Source organism: Ostrinia nubilalis, chromosome 2, assembly GCF_963855985.1.
Source record: "Ostrinia nubilalis chromosome 2, ilOstNubi1.1, whole genome shotgun sequence".
Classification (NCBI taxonomy): domain Eukaryota; kingdom Metazoa; phylum Arthropoda; class Insecta; order Lepidoptera; family Crambidae; genus Ostrinia; species Ostrinia nubilalis.
In genome coordinates, this window is record NC_087089.1 from 2,281,943 (window position 1) to 2,304,119 (window position 22,177).

The 22,177-nt window shown below is 39.3% G+C and overlaps 3 protein-coding genes across 5 annotated transcripts in view; 1 reads left to right on the top strand and 2 right to left on the bottom strand.

Annotated features, from left to right (window-relative positions):
- LOC135079879 (titin) overlaps positions 1–10,101 on the top strand; it is a 104,377-nt gene extending 94,276 nt beyond the window's left edge. For 2 of the 3 annotated variants that reach the window (XM_063974508.1, XM_063974517.1), the window contains exons 7-14: positions 1,473–1,582; positions 2,283–2,557; positions 3,458–3,702; positions 4,109–4,333; positions 5,685–5,833; positions 6,909–7,040; positions 7,741–7,871; positions 8,736–10,101. In XM_063974508.1, coding sequence (XP_063830578.1) covers positions 1,473–1,582; positions 2,283–2,557; positions 3,458–3,702; positions 4,109–4,333; positions 5,685–5,833; positions 6,909–7,040; positions 7,741–7,871; positions 8,736–8,809 — 1,341 coding nt within the window. In that variant the 3' untranslated portion in view covers positions 8,810–10,101. Of the gene's footprint in view, positions 1–1,472; positions 1,583–2,282; positions 2,558–3,457; positions 3,703–4,108; positions 4,334–5,678; positions 5,834–6,908; positions 7,041–7,740; positions 7,872–8,735 lie in introns of all 3 variants that reach the window. The other variant, XM_063974521.1, reaches the window with a different exon arrangement.
- Positions 10,102–10,187: 86 nt separating this feature from the next.
- Positions 10,188–14,216, bottom strand: LOC135078114 (uncharacterized). The gene is made up of 5 exons (XM_063972693.1): positions 14,205–14,216; positions 13,711–13,888; positions 12,872–12,974; positions 12,365–12,461; positions 10,188–11,135 (listed from the first exon to the last, which is right to left on the bottom strand). Exons 1-5 carry the CDS (start codon positions 14,214–14,216, stop codon positions 11,058–11,060), a joined length of 468 nt encoding a protein of 155 aa, XP_063828763.1. The 3' UTR covers positions 10,188–11,057.
- A 3,375-nt stretch (positions 14,217–17,591) lies between these two features.
- On the bottom strand, positions 17,592–22,149 carry LOC135085987 (uncharacterized). The gene is made up of 7 exons (XM_063980778.1): positions 22,022–22,149; positions 20,980–21,139; positions 20,740–20,858; positions 20,402–20,501; positions 18,886–19,008; positions 18,108–18,245; positions 17,592–17,672 (listed from the first exon to the last, which is right to left on the bottom strand). Exons 1-5 carry the CDS (start codon positions 22,135–22,137, stop codon positions 18,937–18,939), a joined length of 567 nt encoding a protein of 188 aa, XP_063836848.1. The 5' UTR covers positions 22,138–22,149; the 3' UTR covers positions 17,592–17,672; positions 18,108–18,245; positions 18,886–18,936.
- Positions 22,150–22,177: the final 28 nt, after the last annotated feature.

Here is a 22,177-nt window from a genome sequence, read left to right on the forward strand (position 1 = left end):
CTTCAACCACACCAACGGGTGCAGATCGTCATCGCCGTCGCGATCACGGCGCGATCATAGGCCAATGACAGGTCGCGCGACCCATGACAGTCCGCTGTCCCATCTACACGCGTTGGTTTGGTTGAAGTATAACGGTGCCGACAGTCTGGCGAGATACGAGGGAAGTAAAATAAGTAAAAAAAATAAGGGAAGTGCTCAAAATGAAAAATAATGCATTTTTACAGTTTAGCTGCTTTATTGCCTGGCCTGTATTGGGAAAGAACGCTCTGTATTTTTACATTATTTCACAAATTAGTCTTATGCCCGTTTTCACCATCTATCCCCAATTTTTAAGTGACCCCTATGAAAACAAAATTCCTGTTATGTGTTACCACTTAAAAATTAGGGATTGATGGTGAAAACGGGCATTATACATACAATTTAGGTATTTGATGCTAGAGGGCTTTAATTTCGTTTCTGCCTACCACATAATGCTATGCTATAAGCATAATAAAATTAATTATGTATGTTTCAAACAGGGTGTCGTTAAGTCAAAATCTGATAATAACTCTACATTGATTGTTCTTTTAATAGGCTCTCATAAGTGAGACGTATCTATCTACATCGTAATGATTATCTCCAGTAGCTTCTATCATGGAGGCCATCTCATACGCTAGGTCATGTCTCCACTTACTTGTTTTTATACTTTGATATGATCACAAATCTTCCAACCGTGTCAGTTTTTATACTATTGTCTTGTCCATAATATATCTAAGCTTAACTTCGAGTAAACCTGTTGTTAACTTAATGCTAGTTTTATTGCACCACAACACAATATTATGTCGTTCAAAGCTTTTAAAAGATCACTTATCAAGACCATTTGTAACAATTCTTTTTTTTTTCTTTTAATATGCTTAGCCGTAAAGTTCAAAATCGAGTCATGCATGAATGTAGCAAATGCTTAAGTACACGTCGTTTCAGCCAAATGACGTCCACTGATGGACAAAGGATTTCCATATAACGTAACAATCGGTCCTGCGCTACCCGTATCCATAGGTACTTCCCGCGACCCTCACCAGATCGTCGGTCCACCTAGTGGGGGACCTGCCCACACTACTTTTCCGGCCCTGTAAATGCTTGTAAATGTAAATGCTCCAGTAAAACCCCTATTTTGAACTAGATGATTTCATTAGCTATATTTTCTTAAAGAAACCCCTGCTGTTGCTATAAGATTGTCACTTCGTCACAAAAAATACCATTCCGTAATATTAATGCTAATTTAGACTTTAGAATGCTTATAGGTACTTCAAGCTCAAAATCTTTATGAATCAAGTGAATGCTTCCAGTAAAGAAAGAACTTTGGCTGTAAGAACAAAAATACCTGTTTGTATTATTATTATAAAGAGCTGTGGTTTTCTGAATAAAGAGAAATAAAATAAAATAAAAACCCCTATTTTCAACTAGATGATTTTAATTGCTATATTTTATTGAAGAAACCTCCTCCACCGCCGCCGATCATGAGCGAGCGCCTGGAGACGGAAGAACAGGAGATGCTGATGGAGAGCCTGGAGCCCATCCCGGAGACTCCCATCATGCCGGCCAGGTAAGAAATGGTTACGATATACCATGAGGGCTATCGTTTTTGCGCTCACCAAGTGCCAATTTAGAGTAAGGTCCTTGTCTTGTTAGTGGTACCAACGCAACTGTTGTTGAACACACAAACGATAGCGCTTATGTAAGGATAAAGGAATTTTCCTACGTGATCAAATCAGAATTATAGAGATCTGTACAAAAAGTAAAGTAACTGAAATAGCCCGCAGAATTGGCAAGCCTAATTTTTACACGGTGCCATTTCGATTTAAAAGAAGCAAATCTGGTAACATGCCGACTAGAGGTCAAATTATAAAAAATATAGATTATTCCTCTCTCACTCGTCTGCTCGAAAACATTCAGCCAAAAGTCTGACAGGCTGGATACGTAAATTATGCGCACTTAGCAAATCTACCTTCATTTTATAAAGAAGAATTTCACTTAAGATACCTACTTCTGATATTTATTCACAGACTCGTTAGGCTACCGTCCCCCAGCAACGCCCTAGGCCGAGGTCCGAGCCCCACTTGGGGGCGCCCTTAGGCTCGTTGCTTAAATTTTGAGGTTGAGAGCCATCTGCGCTCACCTATTGTCCGGTGAAGCTGAAAAAGCCGCTCACGGCTATCAGCATAGTCCGTCCGAAAAAAAAATATTCACAGACTCATAGAAATCCAATTACTATCCTATCTTATCAACATTAATTCATCCTTCAGAAAACCAGAGATCACCTCACACGTAGTAGACGACGTGTTCCTTCGCACGATCACTGAGAAGAAAACAATCGAGGACATAGAGCGGCACAAGCGGCTCGTCACAGAGTACAAACAAGTGCCGCCACCGCCGCCGCAGTTTGACGTCACTATCAGAAACCATACATTGCCCGACGCACAGTGGGAGAACTTCTCAGACATCAGCAGCGCGTCAGGAATGACGCTGACGCCCAAGATGGAGAGAGTGCCGCTTTCGTTGCCGCCGCAGAAGTATATTGGTAAGTCTAAGTCATAAATTGCTGCAAGTATCCCGTCATAGCAACAAGCAAGTGGCTCTACCACCGCCGCCGCAGTTTGACGTCACGATCAGGAACCATACATTGCCCGAGGCGCAGTGGGAGAACTTCTCAGACATCAGCAGCGCGTCAGGAATGACGCTGACTGACGCCCAAGATGGAGAGAGTGCCTCTATCACTGCCGCCGCAGAAGTATATTGGTAAGTCTACGTCATAAATCGCAGCAAGTATCCCGTCATAGCAACAAGCAAGTGACTCTACCACCGTCGCCGCAGTTTGACGTCACTATCAGAAACCATACATTGCCCGATGCACAGTGGGAGAACTTCTCAGACATTAGCAGTGCATCAGGAATGACGCTGACGCCCAAGATGGAGAGAGTGCTGCCGCCGCAGAAATATATTGGTAATTTTTATCAGTACTTATTTTAGAGCTAGGACAAAACATTAAAAGTCCCACGCCTTAGATCAGTGGTTCTTAACCGGTGGTCCGCGGACCACTGGTGGTCCCTGGAGACATTTCAAGTGGTCCACGAAGTGCACTTGTACACCTTGGTTAAAACCACTTTTAACTGATTTTTGCAGTCAAACTGGTTTTGACCGATTATGAGGTGGAAAATGGTCCCTCATGACTTAAAGGTTAAGAACCACTGCCTTAGATGAAATGCAAGGGTCTGTAGAGTCGCAGTTTGACGTCACTATTAGGAACCACACCTTGCCCGAAGCACAGTGGGAGAACTCTCTCACATCAGTAGGAAATAGTGTTTGATAGCAGGCGATGGTTTTCACATTTTATGCAAAGCAAAGTGCTCGCACTATGACAGTATGTTTGTTAGTTAGATCTTATAAGGTACATTTATTAAGCAAAATTCTATATTTTCAGGAAAAGGCGGCCCAGACCTGTTCTCCCCGGAACTAATCAAGCAAACCGACCGGTCACGTGACCACGTGTACCAGCCTCCTAGCTCCCCTGCAGACATGCCCCTCCTGCCAGAACTACCTCCAGCACGGAACCCTCTATACAGGGAGGAAGACGATGAGGATGTCCCGGAGCCGACGCCAGCGCCGCCCGTGCCTCCCAACTGGAGTGTGCTGACCAGGGTGCTGAAGACTGAAGCTCAGGATGAGGTAAGTGGAAGTAAAAAGTGTTCTTTTAGATGCTATATCTCTTGGTTTTTAGACTGAGTTCGGGAAGGCATTTTGATATGAAAAGAAGTTTCTTGGATTTCATATGGTGTACTTGATTGACCTCTCATCTATCTTCAAAATGTGCTAGCTTATCTGTGAGGAATATCTGATTCCTATTATGATAACTTATTGGGTTTCGGTAGAGGACAAACTGTAGATACTGGTGTTGCAATGGTGGAAAAAGAGGCGGGATTAGACCGTATTATTTGCACAAGTCCAGATTATCTTTAGCCACCTTGATGTTTAGTTCGTTCGTTTTAGCCAAATGCTACCAACTGCTGGACCAAGGCTGAAAGGCCTCCTTCCGCCATGGATGTTTATAATTATATTTTTTTTATATTTCCAGGTGCTATCAGAAACAGAGCGCAACTTCCGTCTCACCCGCGAAGAGCGTCTTCGCTGGCGCGAGCTAATCACCCACGAGAGCACCTTACGGCGTGAACTAGCTCGTTCCTCTACTCGCGAGGAGTTCTCGCGGGTAGCTCACGACCACCGCTTCGCGCCTTTGTACGCTCCTCCCAAGTGGGAGGTCATCATCCGCATACTGGCACCTCCCCCGGATAAACCCAAGGTGAGTTCCATAGATATATTACACACGAGAGCACCTTACGGCGCGAAATAGCTCGCTCGTCCACTCGCGAGGAGTTCTCGCGGGTAGCTCACGACCACCGCTTCGCGCCTTTGTACGCTCCTCCCAAGTGGGAGGTTATCATCCGCATACTGGCACCTCCCCCGGATAAACCCAAGGTGAGTTCCATAGGTATATTACACACGAGAGTACCTAACGGGGTGAACTAGCTCGTTCCTCCACTCGCGAGGAGTTCTCGCGGGTAGCTCACGATCACCGCTTCGCGCCTTTGTACGCTCCACCCAAGTGGGAGGTCATCATCCGTATACTGGCACCTCCCCCAGATAAGCCCAAGGTGAGTTCTTTAGGTATATTACACACAAGAGTACCTAACGGGGTGAACTAGCTCGCTCGTCCACTCGCGAGGAGTTCTCGCGGGTAGCTCACGACCACCGCTTCGCGCCTTTGTACGCTCCTCCCAAGTGGGAGGTCATCATTCGCATACTGGCACCTCCCCCGGATAAACCCAAGGTGAGTGCTATAGGTATATCACCCACAAGAGCACCTTACGGCGCGAACTAGCTCGTTCCTCCACTCGCGAGGAGTTCTCGCGGGTAGCTCACGACCACCGCTTTGCGCCGTTATACGCTCCTCCCAAGTGGGAGGTCATCATTCGCATACTGGCCCCTCCCCCGGATAAACCCAAGGTGAGTACTATTTCCACAATCGCCGGTTGGTAGAGGCTTGTATCCAGCGCCTCCCTGCTACCTTTATGAGGCCATTGTGGTAATCATTGGGCGAGGCCTATGTTCAGCAGTGGACGTCCTATGGCTAAAATGATGATGACGATAATGAGTACTATTATATTAGCCTTGAGAGTAATTTAGGATAGGGATAACGAGAAAGGAAAGAAAAATGGGTTATGTCCAGCTTGGAAGTGGTTCAAAACATTTTCTTTGAAAGATCAATATTAACGCGAGTTATTCTGTGAGCTATAAAATAAAATGTGAGGGCTATTTCTCGGTCTCAACATCACCACGCGGCTCTCCACTATATGCCTAAAGCGTACCCACTGTTTTTTTGGACACATTATGCGGTCTCCAAGGCATTGTCTGGAGAAACAAATTATCTTGGGACAAATGGAAGGCAGACGCGCTCGGGGCAGGGCACCGACGAGATGGTCGGACGCGGTAAGGAGGACGGTGGGCGGGAGTTTGCATCATGCGGTCCACACAGCTTATGACCGCAGTCTGTGGAGGAACACTATAATCTGTGCTCGCGATCCTCATCAGTGAGGGAACGAGGAAGAAGAAGAATTTCTCGGTCTATTGTAATTTGTAATTTTTGTTCCCAGAACCGCTACCGCAAGAAGTCCGAGTGGGACTCGCGGTCGCGCCGCAGTTCGCTCCCCACACTGTACGAGTATGACAGCGACGCGACTTCTTTGAGGGAGCCACAACGCTCTCGCCGCTCGTCCTACCGCAGCGACCACGTCGATATGAGGTCAGTTAGAGGTCTTCGTATTACCTTCAAGCATTAGGTACATTATAGGACTCGCGGTCGCGCCGCAGTTCGCTTCCTACACTGTACGAGTATGACAGCGACGCGACTTCTCTGAGGGAGCCACAGCGCTCGCGCCGCTCGTCCTACCGCAGCGACCACGTCGATATGAGGTCAGTTAGAGGTCTTCGTATTACCTCCAAGCATTAGGTACATTATAGGACTCGCGGTCGCGCCGCAGTTCGCTTCCTACACTGTACGAGTATGACAGCGACGCGACTTCTTTGAGGGAGCCACAACGCTCGCGCCGCTCGTCCTACCGCAGCGACCACGTGGATATGAGGTCAGTTTCGAGGTCCTTCCACTTAGTATCCTTTCCTTTTAGGTGCCCTAAAATGGCAACTGCCATGTAGTTTGTACGCAAAATTCTGAATCTTTCGGCAGCTAAATATCCTCGGGCACCATTCTCGTCAGCCAATGTCCTCTCGCACCAACGTCACCCGCCAGTCAGCACAGTTTAATATTCTTCTAACTCCATTATGATGATGTCAGACGTTAATAGTTACTCAGGAGTCACGTAAATTTTTCCAGAGTTTGGTGTACTTGGATGGTTGATACAATAAGTAAAAACATGACTGCAAAGTGTGTTTCTTTTATGAGCCTTAACCAGTGTATCCAATGAAAAATACAAATATTTTATTTAAGCAAACATACCGTTTACGCAAACACATTCAAATACAATTAGAAACAATAGTGGTAGCTTTATTCGGTAAACATTATACTGCTTTGTCTGCGGGTCTCACACTAGGAATAACCTGTCGTGGACAAAAAGAGGGGCTTAATGAGGGCTATCGTTTTAGCGCTCACCAGTTGGTGCCACTGTAGAGTAAGGTCCTGTCACTTGCTAGTAGCGAAGACAATGGCGCCGGCTGGTGAGCGCGAAAGTGGTAGGAGGACTATCGCATTTGCGCTCATCAAGATGGCGCCACTGTAGAGTAAGGTCCTGTCAATCGCCAGGGGTGCCAACTGTTAAGTATAAAAACGATAGCACTCATTAACAGGAGTATTGTATTTCCAGGTCAATGTCAGAAATGATGGTGGACTACGCGCGCGAGCAGGCTGATAGCCACTCGGAGGTGTCCGGAGGGACGCACCTCGGCCGCTACTTCGATGACGACAGCGATACCGAGCACCCTTTCCACCAGGGACAGTGAGTAACGCACTTTTAACTAAGGCATTGGCACCAGCCCAAGTCATGGCTCAAGATTGGTTATGAATAGACAGCTAGTCTAGTGATTATGAGCACCCCTTTCACCAGAAAAAAAGCTTTCTAACTGTCGAACACAATAATCTGATCGTCAAAATCAAAAATATTTTTTTCAACTTACCATCAGGTGATGGGTTTGCTCGTTTGCCTCCTGTCACATAAAACAAATTTAGACCACTAGTGGCACTTTATGATCACTACAAGTGTTTATAGAATGGGGCAAAGTATAGTACCCTGTGGCATTCCTTTGTAGTTAATGTTTCCATTATTTATATTAATTAAAATTTCATACGGAGTAACAACTAAGTAACAATAAATTCAGCGATAGTCCGTTATTATAAAAACAGTATTAAATGCCATTTATGAAGTTTTCAAATCCTATGATCTATCATAACTTTTCAGATTGCCAAATGCTTACACAAAAACTTACTTAACATAAAGTAGTATTTCATTACCTCCCCTTGTGCTCGTTATCACCATCAATCCTTAATCTTTAAGTGACAACTATGGTAACAAATAACAGGAATTTTGTTTTCATAGGGGTCACTTAAAAAATAGGGATTGATGGTGAAAACAGACATAAGACTCTTGGAATTTAAAATGATTGATGAGTCTTAGTTAATGATATTTATTTACCTTCCAGATCATGGTCCAGACACTCACTGCACCGTTCAGTGAGCCAGCCGTCCCTGGCCCGCTCAGCCACCGAGGTCATGGAGCAGTGGACCGCGCCCGACGGTGACGTCACGCCCACCCCGGGACGACGAGTTCGAGGTACTAATCATCATCATCATCAGGGTACTGAACTCTGTCATTATCATTAGCCTATGTTAGCTCAGAATATAGTATTGGATTCCTCAAAATCAGCGAGATTTCAGATATTCTTCAGATTTGTATGCTTTGTCGCGTCATAATATTATTATGTCAATATCACCTCTCCCGTGCTGCTCCCATACCTCATTCCCATATTCATTCTTCTTCTCAGTCGGTACACTCTTGTCAGAGTGGTCGTGGCCATCATTTTGAATCACGATTCAGAGTGATGTTCCTCGTAATACGCCGCCATTCCTCGCGGACTGCTGCTTTCCGGGTACTTTCGCTAATTCGCTAACCGAGCACTTAGTTGCGGCCTTGATCTGGTCCGTCCATCTCATTGGTGATCTACCACGTGGTCTGGTGCCCTCAACTCCATAATCACCATCACCATTAACATTATCATCGACAGTGCTCAGTACACTGTCATCATCATCAGCCTATCTTAGCCTGGAATCTAGTGTTGGATTCCGGACCATTTCTTATCCTGTCATGTCCTGAGAAAGTAGTTGTAGTAGCCGAATTTTAACGTAAGAAGGGATCTCATCCACATGGGGAAAAGAAATACCTATCCTATGCCAGTCATGTGAGACTTATGCCCGTTTTAACCATCAATCCCTAATTTTAAGTGACCCCCTATGGTGTGTTACCAGGAATTTTGTTTTCAAAGGGGTCCCCTAAAAATTTGGGATTGATGTTGAAAACGGCCATTAAATTTTTAGTTCTAATCAACCACTTCCAAGAAGTTTCGGCGTTTCATAATTTACAATCATTATGATATTTTTTTATTTGTGGTATTATTGACATTGTAATTTTATTTTTCAGGTCCTCAAGGATTGACCACATTCACGTCGTCTGAAGTCCGCACATTCCAAGCGTCCAGGGAATGGCGTGAATAAAAAATACAATATTCAAAATACCTGATATAACTTAAAGTTATAACATACAATACCTGATATAACTTAAAGTTATAAATATGTTCGCGATTCAGGGCCAACAGATGTCGCTGGCTCTAGTCTGATAGTCAACAGTTGCCGCTAGATGTCAGTATACTTATAAATATTTTGAAAATAAAATAGTAAATTATTATTGGTCTAGAATTTTAGACCGAAAACACTTAAGTGATATTTTCACTGCCGTTTTAAATAAGTGTGTGTACATTCCAATTTATGAAATTATACAATCATCATTCCGTCCAATCGTGATAACTGTATAAAATAAGAATTAATAATCTCAAATATCATTAATTATATTTTTTTCGACAAATTATATAAAAACTTACAGTTTTTTGATAACAAATATTTTTATAATATTGAAAAATGATATTATTTAGGTTCTATATTTTTATAGTAATATAAGGTAATACCTATGCAACGTCGTGTCAATTTACCATTAATATACAAAATGATCGATAAAAAGCGTTATTATATAAGTGTACTAAAATAAATAGAATAAAGTACTAACTTTGTGCCAAAACTTTTGATTTTACAATTAACACAAATCATAGCTTTTCTATTAAAGTCAATCATTATTTGAATGAATTGTCTAAAATTTATGTTAAGAGCCTAATACTTATACATTTTCTTTTTTAAATGCTTTTCTTAATAATATAATGTGGTTTATATTGATGTACATAACTACTTTACTGGGTTGTGAAACTTAGCAGTTAAGGCAAGATAAAATTGTATACACCTTCACACTATTTGTCTGGTGATTCACTTATAATTTTAAGCATTCTATTTTATGTGTATACACATACAGATTTCTTGCCTTTGTTGCTACGTGTGTGTGGGTTTTTGAGGGTTTGTGCTAGAGTGCTCAACTAATTTTAGTTTAGGGACCTCATATTTTTCAAAGGAGACAGTATACCTACTTACATATTTCTTAAATATAGTTGATAGATTATAACGTGACAATATTATATTAGTTTATTATAATATATTCTTATATTTCATTATATAAAATCACGCTGTATATTCCACTGTACATACACAGACGGGTTGTTACGTCTCCCTAAAAATATTTTTTATTCAGATTGATTCAAAATTATATTTTCTGAAAATCAGTGTCATGGTGCTAGACATACATTATCTTTCCTACAACTTAGATAATGTAAATCTTGTATTCACAATTTCACATAGTCTCATAATGGCTCCGATATTTTAAATCAAATATACGTACCTTAACAATTTTTTGTTTTTTTAATCCATACAATTTTTGAACCCTTTGGAAATGGCGGGTAGGTTTATTTTTCTAGTAGGAAAATGAAAATGGCCAGAAATTTAAGAAGTTTATTTTGAACATTTTAAATAAGGAAATATTATAAACAGAATGTGTTAAAATATGGTTAAAAATTAATAAATTCGATTCAATCGTACGTTTTCACATGTATCTACAAAAGTATTTTAAAATTTTAAGAGCAATCGTCTGATTATACATTTAAAAAGCATTACGATCCTAGTTTCATACAAATAGATGATTCTTGTTTTTCTCGATTCATCTAAAATTGTGCGACAAAAAATTAAGCTCTGATCCATTATAATAAAAATTGGACATAATTACAGTTACAATAAAGAAACAATATTATATTTTACAACAGTGATAATAAGAAAAACAGTAATCACTATAACAGCGTTACACGACATGTAGCAAAAACAATTTGTACGAAGATATCTATTTCAACAAGCATCTTTTAAAACAATCTATTAATCAATATACATACTGTACATCTACCAAAACTCTCCTTGAAAAGGTATGTACAATTTTAATCATAATAGTTATTTGAGTACTAAAATTCCTAAGTACCTACACCAAATATTAACTATATTGGCTTCCTCTATCTACGATATGAAGTAAAGTCGACAGGTCCCATTCGTCAGTTTATTTGGCATATCTATTACACCTGCGGCATCGTTTGGCAATCTTTCCAGTTCGAAATTTACTTAGATATCACAATCTTCTTCACAATCGTCAAAGTTTGTAAATGCACCTTCAACTTTATTATTCGCACCACCATTTTCGTTATTAGATCCATCGGTTTATGAAACACGAATTGCTATCTACACATTACAGTCTCTAAATTCTAGTGCTAGTAGCGGTCTCTTAGTAAAGACATGAACACCATTTTTGTTAAGTTACAGTTCTTTTTTAAATTTGGCTTATTGAGCCACATGACTGACGTCTTCTGGTCACTTGTTTCCAGAACCGTTTCTCGAATTGTTTCTCCTGGAAAATATTACAGTTAACACACAATACATAATAGATTAGTCTAAAAATTTTCTTGTCTGATGAGAGCCTGAAAAGGCAGCGTCAGACAAAAAAGTGAGTTGCATAGTGTTTTATTGTGATCTATTGCTCTATGCAAGATGTGAGTTCTATATTTTGAATACTAAATAATTTAGTGACATCTATTGAAGGTAAAGAAGAGCGCAGGCTGGTAACAACTGCAGCGACCAAAAAAACAAACAAGGATATCAAAAAAGGAAGGGCATAGCAGGATGAAGAATTAAAAGCGCAATGAATTTTTGGTAAAAATATATTTTTGAGAACACTCGTTCCAATCAAAATGGACAGATCAGTTCAACAAACAACCAACAAAACAAAGAATTTAGCATAATTTCGAAAGCTGGATTTAAACTTTAATAATTCTAAGATTTAATTAAGCAAGGACAGAACAATTGACATGAGCTCTTTAGTGCCAAATATTCGAAAGTCGAATAACAATTTTTCCAAATATCAAGAACGTTTAAGCGAATATAATTCATCAAAAACATGAAATATTTTTATACTAAAAATGTTTAGTTATACTTTTAACAATGGCATTCGATTCCAAAAGGTCTAATGATTAAAAGGCAATTTCATTGGCCAATACATTGACTATAGTTTCACGCACAATCTCACTACTTATCGTATTACACTTACCTAAGAATTTTTCACTCAAACAGTATTTTTCTTCAATCTCAAGATTAATTTTATTAATAAAAAGGCTTAACAATTTTTATTGAATCATTATTTTAATGTAGTTTTTTTACTAAACTATACAATTTAGGCAGTGTCAAACCTTGGATATTTTTCTTGACAAAGTTACCACAAAGTTATGTTTTTCTTTGACTAGTTTTGGAATTATTAAAAATTATATTCACACTTTAACCAAGAAGTGTTTGGTAATGGTTTCACTACAAAATGTTGAGTAAGAAAGTTTTTCCATTAGTTATACACGTTACTTATCTTTTTTCTATGAATAGTATTAAAATGTCCAATTAAAGATAAAATCCCCAGAAATTCAAGTAGGTACCACCAATGCTCCAGACAATCCAAGCCCTAACGGAGAACCCAAATGAAAAAACTTCCTGGGTTTAAATCCAGCTGATTGGCACATAGAAGCCTGTGTGTGTGCGGGTGCGTTACACATAGCCATTGACAAAGCAAATCTTGTAATATCCGTTGTTGCTCACAGTGGTGCGGCGAGGCGAGAACGGACGAGACGAGCCGAGTAGCAGCGGCTCGCGGCGGGGGCTATCGGACGACGCGCGGCGCCGAAGGAAACCCATTCTGGATACAGAAACAGTCTTATTCTATAGCTGTCATTCGTGATTTTTCTTCGTTATAAATTCTGATATTTGCACAGTATAAGGCCTTCAAGCAACCATCAAGATACGAGAAAATATGTCTATTACAGGAATTTTGGTTTAAGGTAGGTTGCTCATGTACGAGTATTCCATTAATCTTTTTATTCCATTAATTCACATGCACATAAGTCATAGAACTGATGGCGGCTGGGGCAAAAAAGTTCTGCCCCAGTGGCCAGAAGCATTTGGTTCTGGATGCGTGCGGCGTAGGACCGGTCGTTATGGTAATTCTTGAGAGAGGTAGATAGGTAGTGGATGTAATTTGGCTGAAACGAACAAGATTCCAATTAGAAGATTTCACTATTCTTTAGTATTGAGACAGTGATTACTCACATCTTCCCGTTCTGGCACAGAGACCGCGTCCGCGAACGCATCATCTGAGCTTCCACTCGTGCCAGTTGCTCCATCTCCATAAGCTTCGTTTCGTTTTCTGGAACTGCACACAAAATAAAAACGTTGAAAGCATTTAGGGTTGTCTGTTGTGAGGTGAAGTGAGTGGTCGTCATGCATTTTTTATGTGAATTCTTTAAGAGTATGGTGGTGGAAAGAGGCTATTCCAGTTAATGAAAGACTTGTTAAGCCGGTGCATAGTAGGTAGACTATTTTGCTGGCACAACATGACCATTAATTGTCTGTGTTGATGCACGAATTCCTGCCAGCAATTTTGCTAGCTTTAAAATACGATATGACGTGAACATTTTCATAGGTTTTCATTTCAACCATTTATGATAAGTTAATAACAATAACTATATCAATGGTGTCTTTGTGGGTCTACCAATTCCGGACTTCTGAGGGTGCAATCTTAATGTAGATTAGTTTAAGGGGTTAACGTTACTATTAGTAATTTATGCATTACTAGCTTTCCACCCGCGGCTTCGCCCGCGTGGAAATTTGTCTGTCACAGAAAAACCTTATCGCGCGCGTCCGTGTTTCAAAAACCGGGATAAAAACTATCCTATGTCCTTTCCTGGGACTCAATCTATCTCTATGCCAAATTTCATCAAAATCGCTTCAGTGGTTTAAGCGTGAAAGCGTGACAGACAGACAGACAGACGGACAGACAGACAGACAGAGTTACTTTCGCATTTATAATATTAGTATAGAAGATTACATGGTGGGGTGGCAATAATTATATAGGACAGAGCTTTATTAAATATCTCAAGTATACTCACGCTTCCAAGCATATACAGAACTGCGCGAAGTAGTATGCGGGGCGGTGCGGCGCGGATGCGCGCGGCACAGCGTCACCGCGTCCGCGCTCGCCACGCGCCGCAGGAGCGAGCGCTGGCACGCCGCGCGAAACGACCAGGGGTCGGACCCGCCATCCCGTGCCCGAAACGGCTCCATGGTCTGCAGATATGGAAACAGCACATTGTTATACTTCAACTAGATTTTGCCTGCGGCTTCACCCGCGTGTAATTTCGTTTGTCACAGATCGTCATAAATTATAGCCTAATTATGTTATTCTAGGTTATAAACAATATTGATCATATTTTAAGTAACGTCAATCAGGCCTTAGGTACAACAATCCCTCTCCATCTATCTGATCACAATACTGCCCAAATATTAACATTTCCGGTAAAACGTACCAAAAAAATACAATACTGGTTCTCACATCGGAGAAATTATTGCAATGAAAATATTCTTAAATTTCGTGAACACTTACAATCACTGCCATTCTCCGATATATACACTTTAAATAACATAAATGCAGCATTTGATCGGTTTTATGAACTCTTTTGTATAATTTATAAATCTTGTTTTCCTACGCTTAGAATAAAAACCAGTAATAAAACTGTAAAACTAAAATGGATCACTAAAGGCTTGAAAGTTTGCATAAAAAAGAAAAGATCATTACGTTTTAAATATTACAGACACAAAACGGGTCAAAATAAAGATGCCTATTTAACTTACTCAAAATTACTTAAGAAATGCATATGTTTAGCCCAAAAAAACTGCAATAATAATTATATTCAACGCAGTCAAAATATTTGCAAGGCGTCATGGAGACTTATTAAAGATGAAACCGAAAATGAATTGCCTCAATATGTTATTCCAGACATAAAACATGAAAATAATGTAATATCAAAGGGAAATAAAATTGCAGAAATATTTAACGACTATTATATAAACTTAACTGATGATAGGTACTCATATGATTCTGATAAAAAACGATTAATAAAATCAACAATTAATTGCGTACCAAACTCTATTTTTCTACAACCTATGAACATATCAGAAACCACCAAAATAATTCAATCTCTAAATAATTCAAACTCCTGTGGATATGATGAAATATCTACAAAAGTTATTAAATTTTGTAAACATGAATTAGCACAGGTTCTAACTTTTCTGATTAATTTATCCTTTGAAACAGGATGCTTCCCTAATGCTCTGAAGTTCTCTATAGTAAAACCAATTTACAAAAAGAACGACAAGTTAGATATTAGTAACTATCGTCCAGTGACATTAATATCTGTAATATCCAAAATATTTGAGAAAGCCATGCAAGGGAGGCTCATGGACTTTTTTCAGAGATTCAATATCATCACACCTGAACAATACGGATTTCAAAAGGGAAAATCAACTACCCTTGCATGCTTTGATCTAGTTCACAATACTATCCTTGGACTTGATGAAAAACAGCATACATCGGTGCTCTTCTTCGATATGTCCAAGGCATTTGATTTCGTGGTTCATGAGGTCTTATTAGACAAGTTGGAAACGAGTGGAATAAGAGGCCTTTGCCTATCCTGGCTAAAAACTTACCTAGAAAACAGACATCAGTGCGTAGAAATAAATAAGGTAAATGAACAAAATATAAATGCATCGTATCGATCTACCTATAAAGTAAATAAATTTGGAGTACCTCAGGGTAGTGTGCTGGGTCCAGTTTTGTTCTTGCTTTATATTAATGATCTGCCGAGAGTGACAAAACATCGGTGCATAATGTTTGCTGATGATATTTCTATTATAATTAAATCCACCCATAATGACAATTTAAATAGGTAAATTTGAAAATGACATCAATGACACAATCAAAAATATAATTCAATATCTTAGTACAATAAATCTGCATGTTAACTTGACTAAAACTAATTTTATGAATTTTAATATAAAAGGACCAACAACAAATGCTAAATATACAATATGATAAAACAAATATCGAGAAAACTAACAGGGTTACTTTTCTGGGTATAGTATTGGACGAGAATCTAAACTTTGTCGGCCATATTGATAAAGTGTGCAGCAAAATCAATAGATTTGTCTTCGTTTTAAGGCGACTAAGAAAGGTGACGTCTCTCAAAGTAACCTTGGCTGCCTATTATGGATATGTCGCCTCCAATATCAATTATGGTCTTCTTCTATGGGGCAATAGTATCCATATAAATCGGGTATTTATCGCACAGAAAAAGTGCATACGAGCAATTTGTGGTAAGGGTCCATTTGAATCATGTAAACCTTTGTTCTTTAAGCTGAACATACTTTCCGTCCCGGGTATGTATATCTTGGAAGTATTCAAATTTGTCAAGCAACATCCAGAACTATTTAAAACGGCCGCCGAGGTCTATCCTCGACACACAAGAAATAGCGACAGGCTTGTTCTGGATCGTCAATTACGAACGACTTTTTGCCAGAAAGGTTGTTACTGCATGTGTGTAAAACTGTTTAATAGGATCCCAAAGCAATTCAAACAAGGATGTTTAAAACTGATGACCAAGAATCTACGAGATTGGCTGATAAAAAAATGCTATTATAGTATTACGGAATTCCAAAATGATAATGTATGTTGACTTTTTGTGATTTGACTATTTCATAATTTGACATTATATTATTTGTTCTATGAAAATACTGTTAAGGATAATAAATTTTAAATTGACATGATAAATAATTAGTACGGAATACAATTATATATGAGTGGTAATCGTTAAATTAATAATATTGTACTATCTAATTGAAAACTTATTGTAATTTATAAAAAGTCGTTTTAAGACGAAAATTTGCATGCTGTGTTATCATAGTTAAATAGGTGAAAGCAACATTTATCTCTTTGAAACACCTTTTTGTAAACCCTATTTATTGCAAATAAATAATTTGAATTTGAATTTGAATAATACTGTAAAGTTTCCTCAAAATCCGTTCATTAGTTATTGAAAAAAAGAAAAAATATTTATTTGGTACTAAAAATATATTAGCCTGAAAGAGGAACAAACATCCAGACATCCAAACATTCGCATTTATAATATTAGAAGTAGGATACGAAAGGGAGGGGAGCTATTGCAAAAAACGAAGGAGGATGAAATAGTTAACTGAGCCGTGCAACCATGTAGCAATCGCGATAGGCCATTGCAATGGACCTCACTCACACCCAATTATGTCAAGAGTGAAAAGCGTGCTCTATCTATACGGGTGTTTAATGTGGGGCTTCCGGCTGGAAGAGGCACCACCTTCGAAATTTCAAATCAAAATAAAATCTGTCGATTCTGCTTCTACCACGAGTTCCCTTCTTCCTTAAGGAAAAGTGATATCTCTGTTATCGAGCGACAAAAGATTAAGGGGAATTTCCTTACCCAAATTCCTTTCCCTGGTCCAGTGTCAGCCGCATCTCGGCGTGCGGGCTGAGTCTCTCCGGCCTCAGCAGCTTCTCTTTCCTAAGGAGCTGTTCTTAGTCTTATTCTTCAAAAGACCAGGAGCTTACCCAAGGCACTTCCTGGTCCGCCAGCATGTCCTTCCCCTGGTCCAGTGCCAAGCGCATCTCGGCGCGCGGACTGAGTTTTCGGCGTCGGCGGTTTCTCCTTCTTAAAGAGCTATTCTTAATCTTCTTCTTCAAAAGACCAGGAGCTTACCCAAGGCACTTCCTGGTCCGCCAGCATGTCCTTCCCCTGGTCCAGTGCCAAGCGCATCTCGGCGCGCGGACTGAGTCTCTCCGGCGTCGGCGGCTTCTCCTCTTTAAAGAGCAATTCTTAATCTTCTTCTTCAAAAGACCAGGAGCTTACCCAAGGCACTTCCTGGTCCGCCAGCATGTCCTTCCCCTGGTCCAGTGCCAAGCGCATCTCGGCGCGCGGACTGAGTCTCTCCGGAGTCGGCGGCTTTTCCTCCTGCACAGGCTCCTCCACTTGTGCTGGCTCCGAAGCTGTGGTTGAAGCATCACCAACGTTATCATCGTGAATGAGTGAAGTGTTAGGTTCTTCTACACTGTGCTTGGTACTGGTGTGTAGTTAAGTAATGTGAAGTCATATGAACAGGCTTAGGCTTACTTTGGGATATGCAGTAATTTATGTAAGTGATGATTACTGGGTGATAGTGATAAACTAACAAAAAGGACAGATTTCAAATTCGACATCAGTAAAAATATACCAGTGCCAAATATAGAAAAAAGAAGGCTGAAGAAACTCAGTCCTTTGTCAAGGCCTTTCGTTTATAACTACCATACGATTGAACATGGTGAGATTTTTATTACAGGACATTACAATTAAGTCTCAGAAGCTATTTATGTAATGGACTGGTAAATAAGAGGGTCGTACTCCTGCAGAGGAGACCAAATGACTTGATGATGATACACACTTACCTGGTGAAAGTGGGTGATGTGGTGTAGGGTTGTGTATTGTGGTACGCTCGAGTGTGGAGGGCGTGCTTGCCGAGCTGGCTGAGCCCCGACGACCGGCTGCAGCAGCAGCGGCACGCACCTCCACACACTCTCTTGAAACTGTTGGATGAATGATGAAGGGCTCTGTTACTTCAGAAAATCATTAACGTAATGTCGACATGCATTTATAGCCCCTATTGAAACTTCATTATTTCAGTCCACTGCTGAATTAGTGCTCCCCCTTTGATTGTACTGTAACTTAGGGCTATATTTCACCGGGACACCATGGCGGCGCAACTAGTCGCCGCTACCAACAAAATGTATTCTATTCTATTCTATTCTATGCAGCTTTGCGCAACCAAACGGACACCAGGTGAGTAACTCTCTATAGAGTTGTATACGTTTTGTTGGTAGCGGGCGACTGGTTGCGCCGCCATGGTGTCCCGGTGAAATATAGCCCTTAGCCTTAATAATTACTATATCGTTCCTAATCTAGTTAGGTTTTATAGTCAGAGACGTTTGCTTATTGTTTTTATTCAATTTAAGAAGTTACTTAAGAGCGCTTTCACATTTATGCGATTAAGCAGCGCGACAAACGCGCGACATACACGCTGCCGAAAATTTCATCTATTTGACAGCGGATGCATGCCTTCACATAATAAAAACGCCGTTGCCACGCTGCAGTCGCGCTACTAACAGCCTAATGTGAAAGCGCTCTAAGAATTTAGAAATTTTGCGTATTTTCTTTCAATTAACATACCAGATTGTAAGGGCATCGAAGGTACTTCGTTGGTGGGCGTCCGATCGGGGCTCAGCTCTGACTCGGCGCCACCACCTGGCTCCCCTCCAGCAATTTGTGCGGCGCCCGCACCCCCGTCCTCTGCTTCTGCGGAAGTTTCAACCTTAAGTCCGAAATTTTACGGTCTACTTTCCCAATCAGCAATGTATAGTCTTGATTGAATAGCATTCTGTTTATCTATAACTGATCCAACAATTTTATGTTGTGACATATCAGTACCATGAGCTCGCTTGAATTCTGAAACTGCAATGAATACTTTTCGCATTATGTTAGATTCAATAAAACTACTAATAATGTATTATGTGAGGTGCAAAACTCTACTATGTATTCGTGCTAGGGCAACATCAATATACCTGGAAAGGATATAGTACAAACTGTCACTAAATACTAACACCTTGTGTTATAAGGACATTTTGACATGCATTCGTGCATAGCAAATATAATAATTAAAATGTGTTTTAACATTTGTAATAAAAAGTATAAAAGTGAAAGAGACATTTTTGTCTTTCTCACCTTAAAATTTTCAAGTTGTCCATTTTGCTGTTAAAATGTGTTTTGTTAGTTTTTGAATCGTGATGTAATGTGATAGATCAAAACGTCATTTGAATGTGAATAATCAATATCATTAGATACAAAATATAAATTCTAAATAAATAGTAGTCGCAATTAGCTCATCAGTATTAGAAAGTACCATAAATGTTTTGTTCGGTTTACAGAGAATAGTGTGATATCGTCTAGATAACTCACCGACGTAGTTCAACCCACCTGACTCGGAAGCAGAGGGCGGCCGGCGCGGCACGTCGCAGCAGTCGTCAGCATCGAGGCCATGCACGCTGCCCTGCGCCAAGCGCCGCACCAGCGGACCAGTCACAATGTGAGATTTAACCTAGCTACAGACTACGCGTCGCGATTTGCCAATACTCTTTCGGTGAATCTACTTTGAAATTTTGCTCTCGATTTCTAACCCATACTATTGAAATACGGCTTTGGCCAACGCTATATTGATTCAGGAATGTCCCATGAATAGGAGTTAGGAGGTTTTTGGACATGAAAATATTTTCAGTCATATCAAAGTTCTAAGTGATGTGTTTCGGTCGAATACGTATCTATGGAATTTAAACAAATATAAATGTATTTCATGCAACACGCATGCTTTGTTCAGTATTCTTTGTACAATATTGGCATGCTATGACATTATCAGGTAGGTACACATTATTAATTTGCACATCTAAATTTTTGTCATCTGTCAAATTTTATCATAGTTTATGATGATATAAAACTAAACCATTGCATTTAAAAGAGAAACACTAGAAGCTTAAAATTGGACAGATGAAACAAAAGTTAATAACATTTAGTTTGGTCATATTACAAATAGTTATATTACACATTTCAAATTGTCTATCACAGTCTAAATTATTTTACCACATTACTTAGTATTATATCATTCTATTTGTTAATGTTCGATTCAGATATTCACCTGGTCATCCGAGTTGGTGGGTGTAGCCTTGTTGTCCTCACTACCGCTGTCTGAACATTCTTCTTCCAGGAGAGGCTCAAGCCTTCTCCTGAAAACATCCCTAATTTACAATGTATCATTAGTATTCTGTTTTGAAATGTTAAAATGTATTGTGTTGCTTGTAAAGTAATGACTAAGTAATTAAAAAAGCAAAGCGATACACCAAAATCTACTGCACTACATAATTTAAAAAGCATTTGAGTTGTTAAGCTCTACAATATTATAATATCGTGAGAAGTACGATAAAATGGCTTAAAATTGGCAATTAAAAATACAATAATATAAAAAATACAAATTACCTTGGTAACAACGGCCTGAGGGTAGTCGGTCCGGTTATTGTGGGTGCCATGAGAAGCTCGTCCATCATCAACTCCGTGTCATCATCGCCAGCGTATGACGACGATGACTTGGTGGGTGACTGGAATAATGAAAAGATTTCTGTTCAAAAGATAAAAAAGAAACAATCAGACAGACCATTAATAAGTACTTGGTATGATACTAATATGACTATAACCATTGTGGGTAGCAAAAGTACGTACCGATAATGTCCCATGTTCAGAATCAGGCAGGTTGTCTGATAGGTCACCAGATGATGGCGTTCCCCATGCTTCTTCTCCGCTTGCCCCGCTACCTTCTCCCGTCTCTGCCGTGCCTTCTTCAGTTCCAAGAGCTGATTTCCAATCACTCACACCTAAACATCTAAAAGAGAAACAAATCGTGAAATGTTTATAATTACACTATAATAAATGTAAATTCTAAAACAAATCTAATCAAAAGTAATAATTAGCTAAAAGTTAAGATATTTTGTAAGTTGATTTACATTATTGTTAAGTAACGTTTTAGTTGATCTACAAAACATAATTTATTTCAAAATGTAACAAAAGTAACATGTAGAAAGAAACATACATAAGATTTTTGGCTATGTCCTTTTTCAACATAAAAATTGGATCTAAAACTAATTCTAATCTTTGTAAATTATTTTTAAAAACATAATTAAAAACTCGTAAGTATTTCTAAATTCTAATGTTGTAGTACAACTTTTCTCTAAATCATATTATTATATGTATTGAATCTATGTATTTGGAGACGAACTACTATTATTATTACCTATCACAGAATAGGATATCTATCTAAGATTTTCATATTCTAGCATTTATACAATACTTTGTAACAAAATTAAAGTAACAAATAAGTCTTCCCGTGAATTAAATATTTTCAAAAGAATAATAAATATTTCACTAAAGGCTTTGTAACAAACATTCTATGAGCTCAAAAGATACACCTAAATACATAACACAGACAAACTTTGAAACTAGCTCCCAGACATACTTATCGTGTTTTCAATATCACCCAAAGTGATGAAGAATTCCTCCTAATAGATAAAGGGAAAGATAATTAGTAGACAAATAAAAACAGTGAAAGGTGATTCAATTATTAAGCATGATAAAGTGGGTAAAATATAAATTAAATAGCCAGAAATTTAATGTTAGAGGACAAAGTAAGTGACGGTATAACATAAGACGATTTACTGGAAAAATAGGTAGGTTCATGAAATGGAAATATTAAAGAATAATTACATACCTTTCTAAGAACGATGGTTGTTTGTGGGCAATAGATGTGTTTGGAACGCTTTCTGTGTAACTGAAGATATTCATTTTCTCCACTACGAAGGAGCCTGCTCTTGCTGTCCAGCCCATGATGCCACCAGCCGCTCCCGTAACTGGATCAATAACATTT

What these genes read in the sequence shown, in the direction of transcription:
- LOC135085987 (XM_063980778.1), bottom strand. Translation starts at nt 22,137, where the DNA reads ATGGGCTGGACAGCAAGAGCAGGCTCCTTCGTAGTGGAGAAAATGAAT. An exon ending in CAACCATCGTTCTTAGAAAG is followed by an intron (nt 21,140 to 22,021) that starts GTATGTAATTAT and finishes TTTCTCTTTTAG; the next exon opens with ATGTTTAGGTGTGAGTGATT. An exon ending in CTGAACATGGGACATTATCG is followed by an intron (nt 20,859 to 20,979) that starts GTACGTACTTTT and finishes TCATTATTCCAG; the next exon opens with TCACCCACCAAGTCATCGTC.
- LOC135078114 (XM_063972693.1), bottom strand. An exon ending in TTCTGTATATGCTTGGAAGC is followed by an intron (nt 12,975 to 13,710) that starts GTGAGTATACTT and finishes TTTTGTGTGCAG; the next exon opens with TTCCAGAAAACGAAACGAAG. An exon ending in CTGTGCCAGAACGGGAAGAT is followed by an intron (nt 12,462 to 12,871) that starts GTGAGTAATCAC and finishes TTCTGTATCCAG; the next exon opens with AATGGGTTTCCTTCGGCGCC.